The sequence below is a fragment of the Macaca thibetana genome, chromosome 7, assembly GCF_024542745.1.
Source record: "Macaca thibetana thibetana isolate TM-01 chromosome 7, ASM2454274v1, whole genome shotgun sequence".
In the NCBI taxonomy this organism is placed as follows: Eukaryota; Metazoa; Chordata; class Mammalia; order Primates; family Cercopithecidae; genus Macaca; species Macaca thibetana.
Genome location: NC_065584.1, coordinates 132,710,577 through 132,733,673, shown reverse-complemented (window position 1 = coordinate 132,733,673; position 23,097 = coordinate 132,710,577). Strand labels below are relative to the sequence as shown.

Sequence of the window (23,097 nt, the reverse complement as noted above, 5' to 3'; positions counted from 1 at the left end):
TAGAATGTTCTTTCTAATACTCAAAGTGAATGACCTTGCAGAAAAGTATTTTGTCGTATTTCCTCTCTAGCTCCTGGCACATTCTAAAATAGTCACAAAGAGTTACTCTCCTATATATTGAACAATGTGTGATTCGAAGGCCAAACTCGTATTTGGTTCAGACCTCAGTAGAAATTTGGGCTAACGCCTTTCATGGATGGGGAAAGGGTATTAGACCTAGACCAGGAAGCCTGGAATTTAGTCCTACAACTGCTATGACTGGTTGGGGTCCTGACACCAAATACATCTTAGCTTCCCTTTGTCTCAGGTAGTTCATTTGTAAAGATTCACTCACAACTGCAGTTCTGCAGTTTTTCAGTGTCATTCCTACCCATCTTTCTTTCTTTTCTTCTTCTTTTTCTTTTTTTTTTTCTCTGAGACAGAGTCTCACTTTGTTGCCCAGGCTGAAGTGCAGTGGCGTGATTATGCCGCACTGTAAAACAGCCTCGTTGCCTGGGGTAATTACCAAAGGTCTGCATCCTCAACTTCCTGGGCTCAAGTGATCTTCCCATCTCTCAGCCTCCCGAGTAGTTGGGACTACAAGCGTGAGTCATTATGCCTCGCTAATTTTTTTATTTTTTGTAGAGACAGGGTTTTGCTATGTTGCTTAGGCTGGTCTTGAACTCCTGGGCACAAGCAATTTGCCCACCTCACTTCTCCCGAGGTGCTTTGATTACAGGTGTGAGCCACCACGCCCGGTCTCCTCCCACCTTTCTTTTGCCATCCTCTGTGCTCATTACCTGGTTTCTTAACCTTATTGTCAGACATTTGAGTAATATCAGTATTCCTGAAGCTCAGCTCTAGTGATAAAATTATTCTTTGTCCAAAACTCTTCCGTGACTGGCCATTGCTTCCTTGACGTTTAGGACCCTCTAGAGCAGATCTGCAACCTACCATTCCAGAAGAGTTACCAACAATTCCCTACAAGTCCTTTATACTCCAGTCCATTGGAAATTTGGTTTTGCCATTTCTTGAATATACCTCATGCCCTCTTTGTATTTTCATAGCACATCACATATGTCACACTATCTGTATTTGCACAGATGCCTATATTTGTCTTACTTCCCCTGCTACAGATGGTAACCTTCCTAAGGAAAATTACTACCACTTATTGACTAAATACTTTTTGCCTTGGACTGTGTAAGATACTTTACACCTATCATCTCTAGATCTTCTAATAACGTAAGGTAGATATTATTAACTTTATTTTTCAGATGGAAAGGCAGACTCGAGGTTCAATTGATGTCCACACAGTTAGCATGTGACAGCTCATGTCTTGGTTGTTTCACCTACACCATCTAGAAAGGCACTAAATTGAATAAACAATAATGCTGACACTTGCCTGGCACATAGATGCTAGGCAAGCACCAGTATGCATGAATGATGGCGATTCTATCCCTTAAATACAGCCAGCTCACTTTAGATAACTACCACCAGGTGGCAGTACTTTGCCACGGCTGCACAGTCTGGTCTTACTTCATATAACGGGAAAGGGGGAGAAGACTACAGAGATTATCTGACCCACTCTCTTTATTTTATGAGAAAAATTGAGGATCTGGAAGTTTATTTATTGAAGATCTTTTAGTTAGTAAAACAACAGAATTTATTATTATTATTATTATTATTATTATTATTTGAGACGAAGTTTTGCTGTTGTTGCCCAGGCTGGAGCGCAATGGCGCGATCTCTGCTCACTGCAATCTCCGGCTCCTGGGTTCAAGCGATTCTCCTGCCTCAGCCTCCTGAGTAGCTGGGATTACAGGTGCCCGCCACCACACCCGCTAATTTTTGTATATTTAATAGAGACGGGGTTTCACCATGTTGACCAGGCTGGTCTTGAACTCCTGACCTCAGGTGATCCACCCGCCTCGGTCTTCCAAAGTGCTGGGATTACAGGTGTGAACCACCGCGCCCAGCCAAGAACAGAACTCAAACTCAGATGTAAAACTCCCAAAGTTACTATTTTTTCATTAGATCAGGATCATTTTTTACTTCAAAACTTGTAATTTATAATGTTCCCATATATTTTCAATATTAAAAATATTTGTTAAAGTAGTAAATGCAATACAAATTTAACAAAAGTATTTTATAACAAAATTTTAATCATTTCTTAGTCAAGTAATATAGTTTTCATGTTTAAAAAATGTTAAAATAGGCTGGGCACAGTGGTTCATGCCTGTAATCCTAGCACTTTGGGAGGCTGTGACGGGCAGACCATGACCTCAGGAGTTCAAAACCAGCCTGGCCAATGTTGAAACCCCCTCTCTACTAAAAATATTAAAAAATTAGCTGAGCATGGTGGTGCGTGCCTGTAATACCAGCTACTCAAGAGGCTCAGGCAGGAGAATTGCTTAAACCTGGGAGGCAGAGGTTGCAGTGAGCCGATATTGCACCATTGCACTCTAGCTCTGGGCGACAGAGCAAGACTCCGTATCAGAAAAACAACAACAACAACAACAAAACAAACAAACAAAAAAAAACAGTTAAAATACAGATCATGCAAAAAGGAAAAAAGTACCTGCAATTCCAACAGCCAAAGATATCATCATTTTGGCATATATTCTCCTAGAGTTTTCTTCACTCATAGGTAAATCCATTTTTGAAACATAGGATCAAACTTAGATATAATTTGGTAATTTGTTAATCTTTTTTTTTTTTTTTTTTTGAGATGGAGTCTCACTCTGTTGCCCAGGCTGGAGTGCAGTGGCCGATCTCGGCTCACTGCAAGCTCCAGCTCCCGGGTTCATGCCATTCTCCTGCCTCAGCCTTGGTAGCCGGGACTGCAGGCGCCCGCCACCACACCTGGCTAATTTTTTGTATTTTTAGTAGAGACGGGGTTTCACTGAGGTCTCAATCTACTGACTTCATGATCCGCCCGCCTCGGCCTCCCAAAGTGCTGGGATTACAGGTGTGAGCCACCGCTCCCGGCCAGTAATTTGTTAATCTTAACTCTTTTCTCTAATCTTACTCTCGTAGTTATTAGACTTTTTCTTTATGAGATATCCTGGATCTTTTAGAATCTTCCCAACTTAACTGTGTTTAGTTGCCATGAAAGACTTTTTAGTATTTTTTAATCATATGCTTCTTGAGAGAATTCTTCCAGTGAAAATTTGTTTCATTTATAATTTCTTTTCCATTTTTTCATTCCCTTTTCAGTAAGAAAAAGAGCAATATCAAAACACTGCTTACATACCCATCTCCAAAGGAAAAGCATCTTTTCACAAAAGGCATTTTATCTTCCCTTTTGAGAAGTTACTTCTCCCCATTTCACCTCTCTTCTTTAGGATGATAATACTAGATGGTGTTTCTCAGCTAAAAGGACCAGGTCAGCCCAGTGTGGTGGCTCACACCTGTAATCCTAGCACTTTGGCAGGCCAAGGCGGGTGGACCACCTGAGGTCAGGAGTTCAAGACCAGCCTAGCCAACATGGTGAAACTCAGTCTCCACTAAAAATATAAAAATTAGCTGGGCATAGTGGCGGGTGCTTGTAATTCTCCAGGAGAATCATGTGAACCCAGAAGGCAGAGGTTGCGGTGAGTCAAGATCACACCACTGCACTCCAGCCTGGGTGACAGAGTGAGACTCTCTCTCAAATAAATAAACAAACAAATAAATAAATAAATAAATAAAATAAAAGGACTAGGTCAGTTACCAATAAAACAATATATATTTTACATTAATGAATGGAAGATGGAAATGGTTTTAAATGCTTGATCAAGAATTATACTATTATCTTTACTAGAGTGTTCACATGCTTGTTAGCATGGATTTTGTGTGTAAAGTTTTCTCTATATCCGGAGATATTCTGTGAATCTATAAGTATTACTGCTAATACAATGGTCCCTCAGTATCCACGGGGGATTGGTTCTGGGAGATCTCTCCGCCCCCTGCAGATACCAAAATCCTTGGATGCTCAAGTCCCTTATATAAAATTGTATCATATTCATAGAACTTATGCACATCCTCCTGTATACTTTAAATCATCTCCAGATTACTTATAATACCCAATACAATGTAAATGCTATGCAAAAAGTTGTTATGCTGTATTGGTTAGGGAATAATAACAAGGAAAAAAAAGTCTGCACATGTTTAGTACAGGCACACCACCTGTTTCTTTTTTCAAATATTTTCGATCCATGGTTGGTTTAATTCACAGACACAAAACCCATAGATACAGAGGGCTGACCATCTTATAATTGAATTTTGGCCCATATGATTTTAAAATTTTTTCATTTTATTTATCCATATGTTATTGGGGTACAGGTGGTATTCGGTTACATGAGTAAGTTCTTTGGTGGTGATTTGTGAGATTTTGGTGTACCCATCACCCGAGCAGTATACACTGCACCCTGTGTAGTGTAGAGTCTTTTATCCCTCTCCCTGCTCCCACTCTTCCCCCCAAGTCCCCAAAGTCCATTGTATCATTCTTCTGCTTTTGCATCCTCATAGCTTAGCTCTCACATATCAGTAAGAGCATACGATGTTTGGTTTTCCATTCCTGAGTTACTTTTATCCTATGTAATCTGCAGTTCTGGTGACTGATAGTCAATCCCCACTACCTTAGGGTATGCAGTAGAAATAAGCAGTAGGGAGAGAAAGGAAGCTGGATCCCTTAGATAGTATGAACTATTGGTAATGTACTACCAGAGAGCCCTGCTGGAGGTGAAGACATAGGGGGAAAGAAGGGCAAGTAAGACATAGGTCATCTGGGGACAGTCAACAGACAATCAACACACGGGGACTGGGGCAGGAGCTCTGCTGAGAATGCTTTCTATGTGACTACTTGGACTACTCAATACTCATTTAATTTTGCCAGTTATGTTCAAGGCCCAGTAACCCCAATCTCTCATGTATTCGCTTCACAACACTCCAGGTGTCTGCATATCTTGGCCTTCCAGCCTACCCTGTTCTTCCATTGATAAGATATGAAAAGATGAAAAAGAAGTTGAGGTACCAATTTCCTGCAAGGTGGGATGGAGACAGCCAGGAAATATACTACTGTGAAGGGAAGGTGCTATGAAACTCAGATCTCGGGCCCTGGCCTCCTTGCCCAGCCAGGTCAACTGTTTAAATAATACTATGTTGCTTCCTCTGCAAATAGCCCCGCTGAAGTATATTAATTGATAGAGCGTCAGATTCGTCTGTAGGAGATTCCCCGTTACTTCTCTTCTGGTGTACATATAGCACCAAGGACAGGAATGAACAGTGGACATCATTAGTGAGTGAGGCAGACTGTCAAGAAAGAAGAAAACTGCCTGAAAAAGTAAAGTAATTTTCTGCTCAGAAATTACTAAGACTGGCAAAATGGTCTGCTATTCAATTCGTAGCTAATCTGAAAATCATAAGGTCTTCTCCTTGGCCATAAGTAAATAACTTTGGTTTCCTTTCTAGTGCAGAAGAACTTGCCTTTAGAAAAAGACACTTCCCTGGTCTCCCTTTGCCCCAGCAGAAATCTAGCAAATGGGAATGGAAAGCTCAATGAGCTCAGGAAACAAGCCTCATTAGCATAAGGCTTCCACCCCCTAGAACACCAGTTTATTTTCATTTTTACTTCTTTCTTATAACTGTAAAGGCCCATATTTTTAAAAAAAGAAAAATCTCAATTTAATAATCTAATCCTCTATCTTAAGAAACTAGAAAATGAAAAGCAAACTAAAGCAATCAGAAAGAAAATAATATAAATTAGAGTGGCAATAAATTAAGTAGAGGATATAAAAAGTAGAAAAATCAAAACCACTTTTGATTCTTGAAAATATCAGACTACACGCCTGTAGTCCCAACTACTCAGGAAGACTGAGGCAGGGGAATCGCTTGAACCTAGGAGGTAGAGATTGCAGTGAGCTGAGATCGCGTTGGTGACAGAGTGAGACTCTGTCTCAAAAATAAATAAACAAACAAATAGGATTATAAGAACACTATCAACAAGTGTATGCCAAGAAATTAGATAACCTAGATGAAATGGAGAAACTTCTAAAAAGACACAAACTACCTGTGATGGTTAATACTGTCAATTTGATTGGATTGAGGGATACAAAGTATTAATCCTGGGTTGTCTCTGTGGGTATTGCCAAAAGAGATTAACATTTGATTCAGCAGGCTGGGGAAGGCAGATCCACCCTTAATCTGGTGGGCACAATCTAATTAGTTTCCAGTGATGATAAAGTGGGCAGAAGAACATGAAAAAGCAGAGATGGACCTAGCCGCTGAGCCTACATCTTTCTCCCACGGTGGGTGATTCCTGCTCCCGAACATCGGACTCTGAGTTCTTTAGTTTTGGGACTTGGACTGGCTCTCCTTGCTCTTCAGCTTGCAGATAGCCTATTGTGGGAGCTGGTGATCCTGTAAGTTAATACTTAGTACTCTCCCGTTTTCAGTTCTGTCCTTCTAAGAGAACCCTGACTAATACAGATTTTGGTACCAGAAGTGGTTCTAGAGGAACAGAATATTAAGGATGGAGTTCTTTTGTTGGTTTTGGGGTTTCTGGAGTTGGCTGCTTAATATGATTAGACCCCAAAATGCTAAGGATTCTACTTCTAATAGTATGGAGAACATTGATAGTCCTTGGTGTGAACTGTTTAGACAGTCACACAAAATAAATGCATTTGACACTCCTGATTCACTGCTCATGAGAGGCAAGGAGTTTAGCGACTCTACACATAATACCTTAGACCATATGTGGACAACCAAGGAACATAATGAAATTGGTTGTTTGCTCCTAAGTTCAGCAAAGTGATGAAAGAAAATGATGAACTCAGGGATTCCGTCTCCTGGCTTCAGAAGCAGATACTGAGCCTCAAATCTGCTAAGATTGCCCTGAGTGAATCTTATCTCCTGTAGAGAAAGAGCTGAAGTTGTGGAAAAACAGACACAAACTCTTATCATGCGAGTGGCTGACTTGCAACAGAAAGGTTTATGCACAACCTTGGGAGGTGTCTACTGTTACAGTGAGGTATTGATTGGAAAAGAATGAGACCCTGCAACTTGGAATGGGGAAGTGTGGGAGGACCCTGATGAAGCTGGGGACATTGAATTTGTAAACTTCTGATGAACCTTTTTTGCCAGAAGGAATCATTTCTCCATCCCCAGTAGAGGCAACATCCCCCCATCCTGACCCATGCTGCCATATCAGCCTTTCCACCTTTGTCTGAGGAGATAAACCCTGCGCTGCCTGAGGCAATAGTGATGGCCTCCCCTGAGGCAGTTCCAGGCAAAATAATGTTGATTCTTCTCAGGAGCCACCCCCACCACTCCTGTTTGCTTCTAGACCTATAACTAAACTAAAGTCCCAGCGAGCCCCTACAGGTGAGGCTGAGAATGTGACCCATTAGGAGGTGCTCTACACTCAAGAACTGCTTGAGTTCTCTAATTTATATAAACAGCAATCTGGAGAACAGACATGGGATGGATATCAAGTGTATGGGATAATGGTGGCAGGAACATAGAGTTGGATCAGGCTGAATTTATTGATGTGGGCCCACTAAGTAGGGACTCTGCATTTAATGTTGTAGCTTGGGGAGTTAAAAAAGGTTTTTATAGTTTGTTTGTTTAGCTGAAATATGGATTAAAAGTTGGCCCACCGTGAGCTGGAAATGCCTGATCTCCTTTGGTTTAATGTAGAGGAAGGGATCCAAAAGCTTAGGGAGATTGGGAGATTGGGATGGTGGAGTGGATTAGTCACTTTAGACCTACGCCTCCCAGCTGGGAGGGTCCAGAAGATATACCCTTGACAAATGTCTTGTGAAATAGATTTGTGAGGACAGTATCTGCATCTCTGAGAGCCCTGTAATTGCTCTTCTCTATATGTTAGATCTAATGGTGGGAACTGCAGCCACTCAACTACAAAATTTAAATCCAATGGGAATAATTGGATCCTGAGGTGGCAGGGGCCAAGTGGCAGCACTCAACCATCAAAGGCAAAGTGGGCGTAGTAACCATAATGGACAGCAGAGGCAAAGCGGCAATCAGAATAGTCTGACTCGTGTAGAGCTCTGGCATTGGCTAATTAATCAGTGTTCCTAGAAATGAAATTGATAGGAAGCCTACTGCATTCCTACCTAAATTATACAAACAGAACACTTCTAGGTCTAATGGACAAAAGACGAATTTGAATTATAAAAACAGAGAATCATGGCCCCTCAATCAGTTTCCAGACTTGAGCCAGTTTACAGACCCAGAACCCCTTGAATGAAGGGGAGGCCAGGTTCTCTTGAGGAAGGACCCCACTCTATTACCGACAATTTATGCAGTGAATCTTTCTCTCATCCTTCCGCAAGGAGACCTCTGGCTTTTACCGGGGTAACTGAGCACTGGGGAAAGAGAAATAATCAGACATTTTGGGGACTACTGGACACTGACTCTGAGCTGACATTGATTCCAGGGAACCCAAAATGTCATTATGGTCCCTACAGTTAAAGTAGGGGCATATGGAGGTCAGAAAATTAATGGAGTTTTAGCTCAGGTCCGACTTACAGGTCCAGTGGGTTCCTGGACTCATCCTGTGGTCATTTCCCCAATGCCAGAATGCATAATTGGCATAGACATACTGAGCAACTGGCCCTGACTGGGTGAGGACTATTATGGTGAGAAGGGCCAAATGGAAGCCATTAGAGCTGGCTCTACCTAAAAAATGAGTAAATCAAAAACGATATTGAATCCCTGGAGAGATTGCGGAGATTATTGTGCCACCATCAAGGACTTGAAAGATGCAGGGATGGTGATTCCCATCACATCCCCATCCAACTCTCCCATTTGGCCTGTGCAGAAGACAGATGGATCTTGGAGAATGACAGTGTATTATCATAAGCTTAACCAAGTGGTGACTCCAATTGCAGTTGCTGTACCAGATGTGGTTTCATTGCTTGAGCAAGTTAACACATCTCCTGGTACCTGGTATACAGCCATTGACCTGGCAAATGCCTTTTTCTCCATTCCTGTCCATAAGGCCCATCAGAAAGAGTTTGCCTTCAGTTGGCAAGGCCAGCAATATACCTTTACTATCCTACCTCAAGGGTATATTAACTCTCCAGCTTTGTGTCATAATCTTATTTGGAGAGACCTTAATCGCTTTTTGCTTCTGCAAGATATCACACTGGTCCATTACACAGATGACATTATGCTGACTGGATCCAGTGAGCAAGAAGTAGAAAGCACACTGGACTTATTACTGGACTTATTGGTGAGACATTTGTGTGCCAGAGGATGGGAAATAAATCCAACTAAAATTCAGGGAACGTCTACCTCAGTAAAATTTCTAGGGGTCCAGCGGTGTGGGGCCTGTTGAGATATTCCTTCTAAGGTAAAGGATAAGTTGCTGCATTTGGCCCCTCCTACAACCATGAAAGAAGCACAACGCCTAGTGGGCCTATTTGGATTTTGGAGGCAACACATTCCTCATTTGGGTATCTTACTCCAGCTCATTTATCAAGTGACCTGAAAGGCTGCCAGTTTTGAGTGGGATCCAGAACAGAAGGCTCTGCAACAGGTCCACGCTGCTGTGCAAGCTGCTCTGCCACTTGGGCCCTATGACCCAGCAGATCCAATGGTGCTTGAGGTGACAGTGGCAGATAGGGATGCTGTCTGGAGCCTTTGGTAGGCTCCCATAGGTGAATCATAGCAGAGGCCTCCAGGATTTTAGGGCAAGGCGTGAGCCACCGCGCCCAGCCTACAGCAGACTTTCTGTAAGAGGTAACTAATATTAACAGTGTAAACTAAGACCATATTTCTCGGTAGCCATGTAATACTGTTCGTTCTTACTCAACTGTTATTCGGTATTGATCACAGTTCAGGTGCACGAAACAGAATCCATTCTGGTTAGTTTAGCAGAAAAACATTTACATTTTACTGACAACAGAAATAATTTATAGCCCAACCCAGTACACAAAAATGGTGGCTATGTCCCAGCGAGTTGATTTCATGACTCACTAATGAACTGTGACCCACAGATGGACAATTACATTGCAGGGTATTAAATGGCTTGGAGAATCACCAGAAAAGAACAGTCTTGCCTGTGCTTCCACAAACTGGGTGGCCAAGCGAACTGATAGTTCCAGAAGCACTCCATGTGTATAACCCACATCCTCAAAATGATGCCTGGTGTCTCAGAATGTGATGGACAAAACCTAAGTGACACCAATAAACCCTGACACAAAGGAATTTGAGAAACATAGTAAAGAAAGGAAAGCACACTAGCAGAAACTTCCAAAAGATGTCAATCAAGCTAAGCCACAGAATCAGTTCCGTATCTGCAATGAAGTGCTGCTTATGTATGTGAGACAGAAAAACCTGGTGGCCGAAGTATGTATTATTTCATTTATCTTATCCCTGTAAATGGCATATTTTCTTGATTACAGCCTATTGCTACTTCACTTAGGGAAACTCATAGCTACAACTAGTACAACTTGCCTGATGAGATGAAATTCAGGGGAACAAAACAAAGGTAACAAATCCCCAAGTTACATGTCTTTCACAAACATACCTCTACCCAGTCAATAGAGGATTTATCAAAAGAAAGATTAATAGTGGAAAAATAAACTGAGGATTCTCTTCTCACCCTCATCACAAAGAATCTTAAGATTAAAAAGAAGTTTTTAAACTAGTGAAGAGAAGGAAGAACAAGGAATACCTTTAATCTCTCCTTTTCATTTCATTTTCTTTTAGTTCAGCTTATGCAAGATTTTGTACCTTGTGTAAGAATTTAAGTTTACTGAATACAAAATATTGCTTAAGATTTAAAGGAATTAAAGCAAAATAAGTTGCTGAAGGGGGATCATTTGAGTTAAATACAGGTTTTTTTTTTTTTAATCTGTAATTGATGTACATTTGATTTTAAGAAGACACTTTACATCAGGTCACCACAAAGCAGATTTACATGCAACCATCAATTGCAGAAAAACAAAGTTTCTTTTTGATCCAAACACAAAAAGCTTTGTGTTTTATTTTTTTATGATCTCTTCCTTGACCATAAAAAAAAAAATAAAGTAAAAAATGCAGTACTTTTCGAAGGTGAAGCTAGTAAGTTTACAGAAGTGTAAAACACCAAAACACTTTAAGCAAAAACTTTTTTTTTTAAGAAAAAGGTATGACTTCTCGTTTTCTGTTCTTGGTATAAATTTTAATTCTTTCCAGTGGAACCAAAACCGCCTGAACCCCTTTCGGTGTCATCCAAAGCCTGAAAGATAGACAGATAGAAAGGTGGGAAGCTTCACAGTTTTTTTAGTCTCTTTCAGTTTTTCTCTCCAGCTCCTAAGAAAAATATAGCCAGAATTCTTCTCTTGCTATATCATCTTTTCAAAAGGGAGATTACAGGAAGAAGAAAATTAAATTCTAAAAAGCTCCATAAATTAGAATATTGGATAATTTTTAAAAATTCTAATAAAATATTAGAAGTTCACAGTATGTTTAAATAACTTATTATGTAAAGTAAATACTACATAATAGCTACATGAAAAACATTTTAAGAAATTCTTAAAACTAGTATTTTAAATTTGCTTAAAATAAGTTTAGTCATATATACTATTTAGTTACAAACAGTATATTAAATCCTCAAGATTATACATATTTCTTCACTTAAGATGTTGTATTACTTATTCTCTATCATACTTTATAATACTTACTTGAACTTCTTCTATTTCTGGATAAAAAATCCGTTCGCAAATGAGCTGTGCAATTCGATCACCCTTTTTGACTTCAAAGAAAGAATAGTTTATTATTGATATTACTGACATTCTCCACATCCTCTCTTATTCAATGAGAATTAAAGGAGTCAATATTATTTACACATACATGACTCCGAAAATTCACTAGAATTATGTGAATGTATATATTTAACATACCTTCAAACTTTTCTTTGCCAAAATTAAACAGTACAACACCAACATTTCCTCTATAATCTTCATCTATGACACCAGCTAGAAAAAAGAAAAATAGTATCATCTCAATTTTTGCTATCTGAATACTAGAGGTGTAAGATCTCAAAATCATTGTTATGTAGCTCTGAGATTTGTATTCTTACAATTGAATAAGTGAATCTTGCCCTGGTACTATGTAAAGCCTCAAAACCAAGAAATGATATTACTAAAATACAAATAAAAATTTAGAAAACACATCCTAATTTTCCAACCTGTCACTCTTTATCAAATGGCAACCATTTCCTCTTTTAAGCTGGGAGTAGCAATGACTATCTCCAACCTACTGTCTACCCACCGCACACTTGCCAAAAAGACTAGGAGAAAATTACAGTTTGGGTTTTAAAGGCTTTTCCTGGTATCAGCTTCCCACTAATACCCAGATTGAAATACGATTGAGTCATAAACAAAAATGTAAAAAAGCCTAAAGCTCTGCAGCGGAATAAGTCAACGCTGACATTGTTAAGCAGCAGTCTCGCAAATCTTAGAACATTCCATTGGTACACTAAAAATGTACCTGAACTTTTCAGTTCATAATCTTCCTCTCCTTTTAATTTGAACCACCATCCTTTCTTAGAGCATGATTTCTCAGAAGACAGTAGCACATAGGCTTCATGAGTACAACTTTATATGTGTAATTAGTACTTCTTTGAGATTATGAACATAGCGGGCGAAGATCTTTGCAGGGGAGACTTGAGCCAGGTCCCTGCCATAGCCCAGAGAGTTATACTTACCAGACTTGCTAGCATTTATCTTTGAGCCAATAATTTAAAATATTTCCATAAACACAAGCACAGATAATACAGGTGCATCAGGCCTTTTCGTTTTTTTATATTGATAAATAATTCACAAAGCATACAATTTATCCATTTAAAGTGTTACAGTCCCACAGTTTATAATGTATCAGAGTTGGCCAACTATCGTCACAGTCAATTATAGCACATTTTCATTACCCTCCCTCCGAAAATCCCCTACCTTATTAGCAGTCACTTCCCTTCCTCCTTCTACTCCCAATTTCCTGCTATACATGTAATTCTTTCCCCTCAGTTTGTGAAAGGCTTGATAGGACTCACGTGAATCTAACTGAATACAGCTCCATGTCGTATCTTACTTGTTATTAATATTCGACCCCCAACAAAAACGCTGATGAAGGAAAAAATATGGAACTAAAAATAATCATGTGTTCAGCTCAATGGGCAGTAATGCTATTTGCCCATACTCCTCATTATTTGAAAGCTGAGAAAACAAAAAAAAAAACCCCAAAACATACCCACCCCCCATTTTTTTAGAACAAAGGTAATTCCAAAGCATATCCTTTCAATTTTCTCATATAAGGGGGGAAAAAAGCAAACGCTTAGGTCCACCATATTCAGCAAAAACAACATTTTAGATTTTCCGAATGGATTACAACATACATTTAAATGAACCCCTGTGCTTTATGAATGAATTACTAGGGACAAGTGAATCTGAATTTAAGCACTTCTTAAAAGGTTCCTGATGCAATACTTTTACGAGAAGAGTGAGTATAAAACTGGGCAGAAAAGCAGCAAAGGCAGTTCATCTCCTGTCTGGTCTGAAGGAAACAATCAATTATTGAACTTGACCAATTCAAATTACCAAACCCTGCTTTATTTCTCCACTGTCAGTTGACCATTAATTTAGACCTTAATATTTATGAAAAAAAATTGATATAAAGATGAAACCAGCTGTTTTCCACATTACCTATATGGAAAAAATTTTGACTGCAGGGACAATTTAAATTAGATTTAATGAAGAAATCCCTCAACATAGCATGTTGTTCCATGTTAGAAAAAATGGCCACAGTAGGCTAGAGAACTTCCATGCTGGGAGATTTTGAGGTACAGGCTAGTAATTCATCTACCTTGAATGAGTTAGAAAAAGACAATATGGACTGACCGACTTCTGAACTATTCTGTTTCTACTTTATTTGAAAATTTTTAAATAACCAAAACAATGCAAATACATATAAAGTAAAAGCTTATAATATTCTCTTACCCTCCCTGAGATAGCTAATGTTACAGAAATATATCTTACATACTACTTTTTTTCTATTTATCCTTTGAGATTAATAAATGTAAATGTTAGCCATTCTTTTTAGATACAAGATATGGAAATATGGTATCTCTTTTTCTCTGTCTTTTTTTGGCAGGGTCTTATTCTATAGCCCAGGCAGGAGTATAGTGGTATGATCACAACTCACTACAGCCTCAACCTCAAGTGATTCTCCCACCTCAGCCTCTAGGTGCGCAGGCACCACCACACCTGGCTAATTTTTGTATTTCTTGTAGAGAGAAAGTATCCCTATGTTGCTCAAATGAGCCTCAAACTCCTGGATTCAAGCAATCTGTCTATCTCAGCCTCCCAAAGTGCTGGGATTACAGGCATGAGCCACGATGCCCAACCTGTACCATATGTTTCTATGTAACTATTCTCTTACATAATATCAGACACAGGCTGCTTTTACATTTTGCTATAAAAAATAAAGAAGCCCTTTAAATATATCCTTGTACGTTAATACTTTTTATTTTCATCAAATAGGTTGCAAAAAAAGGTGTAGCCATTCAAACTTCCATCAGCAATACTTGAGAATGCCCATTTCCAAAATGCTTGCCAATATCTGATGGCAACAATCTCTTACATTCTGGCCAATATGATGAGTACAAAATGGTTATCTCATTGCCTTACTTTTCATTCCCTGATGACTAGTGAGGCTGGACTTTTTTCCTCCCATTTGTTGGACATTTGCATGTCCTCGTCTATATTTTGTTCATGTTTTTTTTTCTCATTTGTTCTTTTTCATATAAATTGTAAATATTTGCTTGTTGGCTTTACAGTATCTTCTAACATACAAAAACATTCCCTTTTTGCAAAGGCCTCTGCTGTACCTGTAAAGCAGTCCTATCAGAACTACTCAAATGTCTTGAATTCTAGAGACAGGTGATCTTTATACTTGGGTCAAGAAAATGTGAAAAACCTGTAACTGACTACAAGAAATTAAGTAGTTTGAAGTCAATTCAAACGTATGGCAGAAAAAAAGGCCCTCAACATTTTTTTTAACATGAATGCTGATGGTATAAAACTTTCAGTAGTTCCAAATTCATTTATCACCCAATTGCCATTCGACATTCAAGAAAAGCCTTCTCTGCCTACAGGATGTAAGTATCAGGGACATTTTTCCTCAGAGAAAGCAGAAAGTACCTTGAAGTTATCACTGGAAAAATCATGCATTGGAACTGGCAGAATGATTAACTGACTTCAGGCAAAAGTTTTACTGTGTCAAGAGTTTGGCATGTCATTTGTTGGAAACCTTTTTTGAGTGAAAAACTATCCACACCTACCAGATGTGAATTCCGAACAGAATCCTGAATGCTCAACTTTTCCCTTTGACCCTTATTTACAGCCTGGGATTTCTAACAACATCTCTTTTCAGAAATAAAAACTGTTGCCAACTATGATAAACTTGTGCCTAAGGGAGATTGTTAAGGTTCTCTGCATCCAAGAACACACCACAATGTAATTTTATGAATAATACCATACCAACCACCAGGCAAACTAACTTTCCATTCTTTTACATGAATTTTTTTCCAGAAAGTTGTTTTAAACAGAGCAAAAATTAGTAACAAAGTCGAAAAAAAGAAAAAGTTTCCACATAAAAACAATCTGCGAAGTCCCTAAGGACAGAAATTATATCTCACAGAATCTAATATGTGCCAAGCACTGTATTAGGTATTTCATACATATTATCATTTAATCCTCTCACCTCTCAGAGGCAGGCACACTAATTTCCATTGAAAGATGAGGAAACAGGCTCAGAAAGGTTAATAACTAGCTAGTGACAGAGCTGGGACCTAAATCCAGTTGTTATTCCAAAGCTCCTGTTTCTTGCACAATCATTTGAAACTTCGTTGAAAATATATACAATCATTTATATCCTTAAGTTACAGTCCCAAATGACCATAGTTGACCTTGTAAAAGGTCAACTTACAGAGCATAACTTACAGAGTCCGAGGAATCCTCAACCCGAGAGTGGGCTGTCAATGTCCATCCCTGCTATGTAAAACCTAGCTCCCCTTTAGTCCCTAAGAACTGGGTACTTTTGGGGTCCTGTCTTGGCCAACAGCACCACCTAGTGACACGATGGAGAGACATCACGCCCACCAAATGTCAGACTAAGGAGCAGGTCTAGGATAGCCAGGTTTCATTAAGTGCTCAGCCCTTGCAGTGGCACATAAAAGTGAGCTAATTCAGGACGTGTTTAGTTGGTGAGGGGGATGCAGCAGGGTAATATTCACACTTAATTGCAGTGGAAAGAATGAGGGGGTTGGAATCACACAGAGACTCCAGTTTTTAACCACATATCCACGTGGGCTCATTTCTAAGCCAGAGCTATATAAAGTAGCTCTGTAAAAACGGGTGGAGGAGATCTAGCATACCTACTTATGTGGGGCCAAGATATCTTGTTAAATGAAACATTCACTACTGATGGGATAAAGGATCAGTATGTGGGGACCACGTTAAGTGGGGTCTGGATCCCAGCTGGAGGAGACCTGAAACAAGGAAACCACATCAGGAAAGTAGAAGTTTCCTTACGATAAGAGGAGTAGCTCTGTAGCAAGAGTAGTTAGCAGAGGACACTGAAGGTTCTTCATGAAAGGTACCACATGAGGTAGGGTTAACTTTGGGAGACATGAGAAAGGCTTTATTATAAGGGAAACAGGTACCACAGAGGACTGTCTTGACAAATTTAGAGAAAAGTGTTTTCTCTCCTGACTTCAGGGAAAGATTTTCTTGTTATATTTTGCCAAAGACAGATAGCTCTCTTATGAAGAAAATTCTTACAAGATAGCCTTGTGTTTTCTAGAACTCTTGTTGCTTAAATAATTACCTAATTATTACATCATTAAATCTAAGTCATTAATAATCAGGTAATAATTATTTTAAAAATTAAGTTAGTAGTTAAGCAAAATATAATTGCTTAAAATAACCACAAAGCTTTGCCTCCTCATATTATAATAACAAGCTTTCCTCTAATCATTTTATTTTCTTAAAAATAAAATCTGTCATTTGAATATCACCTTTTAAACAAAGACAAAGTAAATGCTTGCAAACATTTACAGAATAAAAAAGGAAATGTATTACCTCCTACATCAATAAAGTATTTTGCAGCCAAGCCTGACCGTGGAGCTAAAAAACAAAAAAGGAGACATTGGTTATTTTAAGGGGGAAGGGCTATACCAGAGATAACTGACGCAATTTAAGCATGTCATTCTCTTCACCTGTAATATCTACATCTTCATCTTAACTTTAGCACACGGTTTTGAATTAAAGAATACATATTCATCATACTGCATTACCAAAGTTGGAAAGACTAGTTTAGGAAAATTCTACAAGGTTTTAATTCAAAACTAACTTAAACCACTCCCATGTGACTTCAGTTAGAATTTGTGGTGCTGCAGACAGGGGAGAAGGACTGCTAGAAAGAGCTGAAAGGTGAGCAAACGGGAACAACTGTAGGCTGCTCTTTCAAGAAGTTAAGCCTCAAAGGGGAAGAAAGAGGAGTGTGGCCAGCAGGAACACTACTGAGGAAGAAGACTTTGGTTTTAAGATGGGAAACCACAACATGTACAATGTAGATGGGAAGGGAAAGGAAGGGGAAGGGAGATGGAAACAAACCTAACCAAATAGTAGCAGAGCATAGCCTACGACTTGGGACCCCACTATTCATGATTCAGATGCCAAAAGACATGCCTGTAGGAAACACACGAACCAGAGTAAGATAAACAGGCTAATATCAGTTAACTAAAAATGCCAAAAACTAACTCTCAATGATTCAATACTAGTATATTTTTTAATCCTAAAAACTGGAAAAAATAAAAAGCTATGGTTACACCTTATTGCAGACTCAAGCATCAGGCCTATAATTAATTATCCTAACTAGTATTTTATTTTAGAATAATTTAAATCAGGCACTTTGTCAATAATGCTGCCTCTTTCTATACTAACCTTTATTTCACTCCATCTCCTGCCCCTTCCCCTGAAAAAACTCTAAAAAATGCAGTCAATGATGCCCAAGAGATGAGATGAGAGGCCATCTTGTTATCTTTTAAGGGCTGAAGTACTGGCAGTTTCCCCGCTCATGGCTAATAAGATAGTGCCAGTCTAACTCCTTTCCCTGGAGGAGGGCGTCACAGCTCCATTGACTCCTTTATGTTTACTCTGGTTAGTCAAAAAGAACTTACGCTCTTGCAAAGAACTGTCTGGTAACAACTGATCCGCTCCAGAAAAATCAAACCTGTTGACTTGTACTCCATTTTGTCCTACCTCCTCCCAATGCCTCTACAACACTGAAGAGTATCCCTTACCCTAACCCCACGACCAAACAAGAAAAGGTTAAGTAGGCTTACACACTCTGGGACCAACAAGGTCCCAAGTTTTACTCTCCTAATATAAAATGCCATGTTCTGAGAACAGCCTTCTACGCCAGTGTGAGCCTAAAAGCTCCAGTGAGGAAGGAAAAAAACAAAAGGAGGCAAAGCAAAGATGTAAATAAAGCCTTTCAAACAGTGCATTTGCTATCACAAATGGTGCTTCTTTTAGGACACAGCCCAAACAATATTGCCTGCTTATTACCCCAAATGAAACATGAAGAACGTTATCACAAAGGAGAACTTAACAAATAGTTACCTGTTTCTTAAATGACTCACCTACTCTTCCATAACACCCAGAAGGGAGAGCTATCTGAATGTCCGTTTTCACAAGAGCTTTCTCCATAGGTGGTATTGTGTAATCATAGGCACTAAGAAAATGTTGAAAGAAAATAACTGCAAATGTATTTATAAAATTGTTTTTATATTTTCTTTGTGACCAAGCATATAAAATTGCTTTCAATATATTTAATGAATTAATGAACTTTAGTTTCTAAAATCAACCTTGCTATGATGAATTCCCAATTCATCTTAAAAGTTTATGAAGAAGGTAGAGGTAGTTATTTTATTATTAAAATGACAGCTTTAGATAAAATAATTCTCCGTGAATATTTTTGGTGGTGTGAAGAGATGTCAACATTGTAAATCTTTGCCCCTGAACAAAAGTTTATTGGGAAACTGAGGTACTTATTAGCATGAAAGGGCAGAAAGGCAAACTTTCAAAAGGTGGATGCTTTACTACCATAGTTTGAAAAGGAAAAAAATGAAGAACAAAGAAAAAAGGCCAAATATTACTAATAATACTAGCTATCACTGATTAAGCCTTTACTATGTGCCAGGCACAGTTCTAACTGGTTTACATATATTAACTCATTTTATTCTCACAATCATTTATGTGATTAGGGAATATCTGCAGAAGGAAAGGAGAAAATGGGTGGACAAAATAAGAGGGATAAAGAACTGTGTTGTATCTGTCAGGCGGGGCTTGGTGGTTTGCCAAGCTTAGGTGATGAATTTCCTGGCTGAGGGAGAGAGGTGATCACTGTGAACAGTCCCTGGAGATGGACCTTGTTTAGGAACATAATTCCTCTAAGATCCACGTAGCAAATGCTGCTACTCTTGCTATTACTGTGGCCCTCTGCTGGGTGGAAATTTAAGAGATTTTACAATGAGCAGAACCAGAAGTTTACTTTGGAGAACTGCATTAAGTCTGGTAAAGCAGTACTATACTTCCCCTTTTTTCGCTGACATCCCTCTTTAAATAGTTATGGCCTAATTTATTACAGATACATTATTTCCACGTCTATTTCAGTATACAGAAAGTCACCTGAATTTATTATGAGGCTACTTAAGGTATCTTAAATCAAGGACTCCCCTAGGACTCAAAAAAGTGCTCCAAAATATACTTCGGAAAGGTCTAGTCAAACTACATCACTCTTTTATTCATTAAAATTAAGAGACCGTAGTTTTTCCAGCTGCAATTGTCCATACCTACTTTCCTTTTCCTTTCTTTTCTGTTGCTATCATCATGCACTACTTTCTCTTCTCCTGTGCTTAGACCAATAGTTCTCATGTTTGAATTACCTGAGAAACTTTAAAATAAATCCCAATGCTTGGGATTTAGTATAAACTCTCCTTCCCTCTCAGCATTACTTTTCTCCTACCTTAATGGCTCTAAGAACTGGGCACAGTAGTCAAAAGAAAAAAAAAAAAAGCCCAAAATTCGGGATAAAAAATGGTATCATCTTCAAGTCTCTGGGGAAATCAATTCAGCTCTTCACAAACTCCCGCCTGCGTAAAAAGTAACACTTATCTAGTCAAGGATTGTTGTGAGGACTAAATACAACAGCATAAGGAAAGTTTTTAGTACAGGTAAAACGTGCTGTAGACATGAAGTGTGGTAGTATTACAGGCAGCTCTGCCTTTCGTATTCGGATGCCTTCTGAAATTTCGCCCTGGGGCCAGATGAATGTATAGAAAATAACTTTTTAAGGCAGATGCATCTCTGTTCATCCTTCTTAGGTGTTTTCACGCTCACATCTAGGCTCTCACCTTGGCTTTTCCATTGAGCACAGCATCACCCTCAGGCCACTCGAAAGCCACCATGTGCCTTCCTCTCTATCTTCTATTTAGGAAGGGCACAATAAACGTTGCAAAGTAACGCCTTGCTAGACGCCGTATAGTTATTTTACTTACTCTGCAGTCTTTGCCCAAATCTCTATTTAATTTATGCCAAAGATGAAAGCTAAAATTTTCAGTATGAAAAAGGCAGAAATCCTATTTATAGCTAGTGTGTTCCTGTGATCTCTTCGATGACTGTTTCTAGCTGTGGCAGCGGATGGCCGGCCCTTCCCAGCCTCCTCGCCGGGAGGTCCCCGCTCACCTGTACAGGTCGTAGCCCGCGGCCCGCGCGGAGCCCCGGGTGGGGGCCGTGGCGTGATCGGAGAGCCGGGCAAAGCGGAGCTGCATGCCGCCCTCCTCTGCAGGCCGGGGCCGCTTACTGGGTGAAATGGCGGGTGTCTCTTCAGAGCAGGGCATAGCAAAGCCAGAGGGCGAGCGAGGAGAAGATCCGAGGAACAAGAGAGCGCACGATGAGTTGCGCCGCACGGCACCCGCCAAAACCGAAATTTCCCGCCAGCTCCGCCCCACCCACCGCCCCCTCCGGGACGAGTCCACACTTCTGGCCGAGAGGGGAGGCGGGATTCACATTTTGGGTTAGAAGCCCTTCTCGGAAAGCAGGTTTGGGATCGGAAACTACTGGGTCCCAGTCATCCATCCACATTCAGCGCATAGGGCCGACGACAGCTTTTGGGGCGTCGCCCTCACACACTAGAAAGCCGCCCCCCCCGCCAGGGACCCTAATGGACTCCCCCCGCGCGCACAGGGGCCGCCCGCCGGCCTACTTCCCCCACCGCCTCAAGCCGCGGGGCTTTCTTCCGGACTGCCGGGGCCCTTTGCCCGCCGCTCTCCTACCCTGCCCGGGCGCCGGGCATCCCCCCGGCTTAGGAAGCTCGCCCTTCCAGCCCGCGGCCCCGGCTGTACTGGCTCCGCGACAGCCTCGGCTCAGACTGCCAGCGCTGGACAGCGGCCAGGGCGTCCCGTGCTGCGCTGCGCGGCCGAGGGGCGGGCCTGGCCCGGAGAGTCCCGCGGCCTCGGCCCTCTGCCGTGCGCCTCGCGCGTTTTGCATCGCTGAGCGAAGCAGAGACGGAAGGAAATGGTAGCAGAGCGCGGGGCGAGGGCAGAGGAGAGTCATTTCCCCCAGAGTTTGGGCTGGTTGGCTTCTCGGCACCTCCGGACGTGCGCCAGGCTTCCACCCTGAAGACGCGCGCGTCCCGGGAACATGACCTCGGAAGCAGTCGCCGCCGTGCGAGGGGCGTGGAGAGGCGGCGCAGGCCCTAGGGCACCAGGAAGACGGTGCCCTTGGCGTCCTGAGTCTTGCTGCCGCCTCCGGGTGCCTACGCCTCTTGCCCTCGCTCTTCTTGTTTGCTCGGGCCCCCATTTTTCCGCGAGTTCACCAGGCCCGGGCCCTGCTCCTGGGCTGACTTACCTGCGGCGTCACCGCCAGCGGCCATGACTCCCGGGCTCTGAGTTCAGCGGCGCCCTAAGCGCCGGAACCGCATGTGGGTGCCGGTGACAGTTACTGCACCCGGTGCCGCTCCCCAGACTGGGCAAGACACCGCGCCCGATTTCCTTTCAGCACCGAGTGCCAGACGTTGTAGTTTATTCGACCGGAGGCAGGGAGGGCGGTAGTATTCTATCAGGTTTGGGATAACCCAACAGAAACGCAGCGGGAACGCCTTGGCTAGGAGTCGAACAAGGATCCCGGGCCGCAGTGGTATAGTTTACAGTGGGGGATAAAGCAGTCACTTTCTAGATAGTTGTTTTTCTTTTTCTGAGCTGCAAGTATCTCGTTATTTCTCACACAAATCTGAGAGCTGAATTGAATGGTTTTGAATTTTCAAAGTTAAGCTGTGGGACAGTTTTAGATAAATGACAAGTAGAAGTGTTATTAGAGTATTATTGGGGAAGTTTTACATTCATTGCTGTGCCTTTTCATACAGGCCCCACCTTTTCGGTCTCCTTAACTGGGTCCTCTTCGTTGTTGAAAGTCCTTTGCATGAGGCTATGGAATATACACTACCTTCTCTGGACGTTAAATATTAGCTACACCTTGAGGACTCCCAGATTTATGCCTATAGCAACACGATCCGAGCCCTGCAACTTTTCGACCTTATTTTGAGCCAACATTATTTTACTCCCTTATTTTGCTGGAGTACTTTCTCCAGTTATTAAAGTGTTCACATGAGAGACATATTTGATTCCTTGCTCACAAATGACTGCCTCATTGGACTAAAGGCTCAAAGGGATCAGAATACTTAAGCCACAAACTCACAACTATAGTTCTGCCTAATACACTGAATACCCAATCTCTCTTAACAAGCATAATCACCATGAAAAGCATACTCTGAATTACGCCAGTGGCGTAGAAGCACCAGGAGACAAAAGTTCTGTAATTACAGTCCAGAGAAAGGCTTGTTATTTCATTTTAAAGCATCTTTGAGTTTTATGAAGTGAAGAAATAAAAACAGGCCGGACGTGGTGGCTCATGCCTGTAATCCCAGTATTTTGGGAGGCTGAGACTGGCAGATCACTTGAGGTTAGGAGTTTGAGACCAGCCTGGCCAACATGGTAAAACCCCGTCTCTACTA

At 40.9% G+C, this 23,097-nt stretch overlaps 1 protein-coding gene across 3 annotated transcripts; it reads right to left on the bottom strand.

The window, feature by feature from the left end:
* Positions 1-10,807: 10,807 nt before the first annotated feature.
* On the bottom strand, positions 10,808-22,108 carry DUT (deoxyuridine triphosphatase). Of its 3 annotated transcripts, none has more exons than XM_050797205.1 (7): positions 21,936-22,108; positions 20,772-20,910; positions 18,668-18,759; positions 17,103-17,147; positions 11,871-11,945; positions 11,652-11,722; positions 10,808-11,206 (listed from the first exon to the last, which is right to left on the bottom strand). In XM_050797205.1, the coding sequence occupies exons 1-7, from the start codon at positions 21,958-21,960 to the stop codon at positions 11,150-11,152; spliced, it is 504 nt and encodes a 167-aa protein (XP_050653162.1). In that variant the 5' UTR covers positions 21,961-22,108; the 3' UTR covers positions 10,808-11,149. The 3 variants fall into 3 exon arrangements, with proteins under 3 accessions (XP_050653162.1, XP_050653163.1, XP_050653161.1); XM_050797206.1 differs by lacking the exon at positions 21,936-22,108 and adding an exon at positions 21,678-21,755; XM_050797204.1 differs by lacking the exon at positions 21,936-22,108 and adding an exon at positions 21,362-21,747.
* Between the last annotated feature and the right edge of the window lie 989 nt (positions 22,109-23,097).

What these genes read in the sequence shown, in the direction of transcription:
- DUT (XM_050797204.1), bottom strand. Translation starts at nt 21,641, where the DNA reads ATGACTCTCCTCTGCCCTCGCCCCGCGCTCTGCTACCATTTCCTTCCG. An exon ending in TGGCAAAGAAAAGTTTGAAG is followed by an intron (nt 11,723 to 11,870) that starts GTATGTTAAATA and finishes CTTTCTTTGAAG; the next exon opens with TCAAAAAGGGTGATCGAATT. An exon ending in CAGAAATAGAAGAAGTTCAA is followed by an intron (nt 11,207 to 11,651) that starts GTAAGTATTATA and finishes TCTATCTTTCAG; the next exon opens with GCTTTGGATGACACCGAAAG.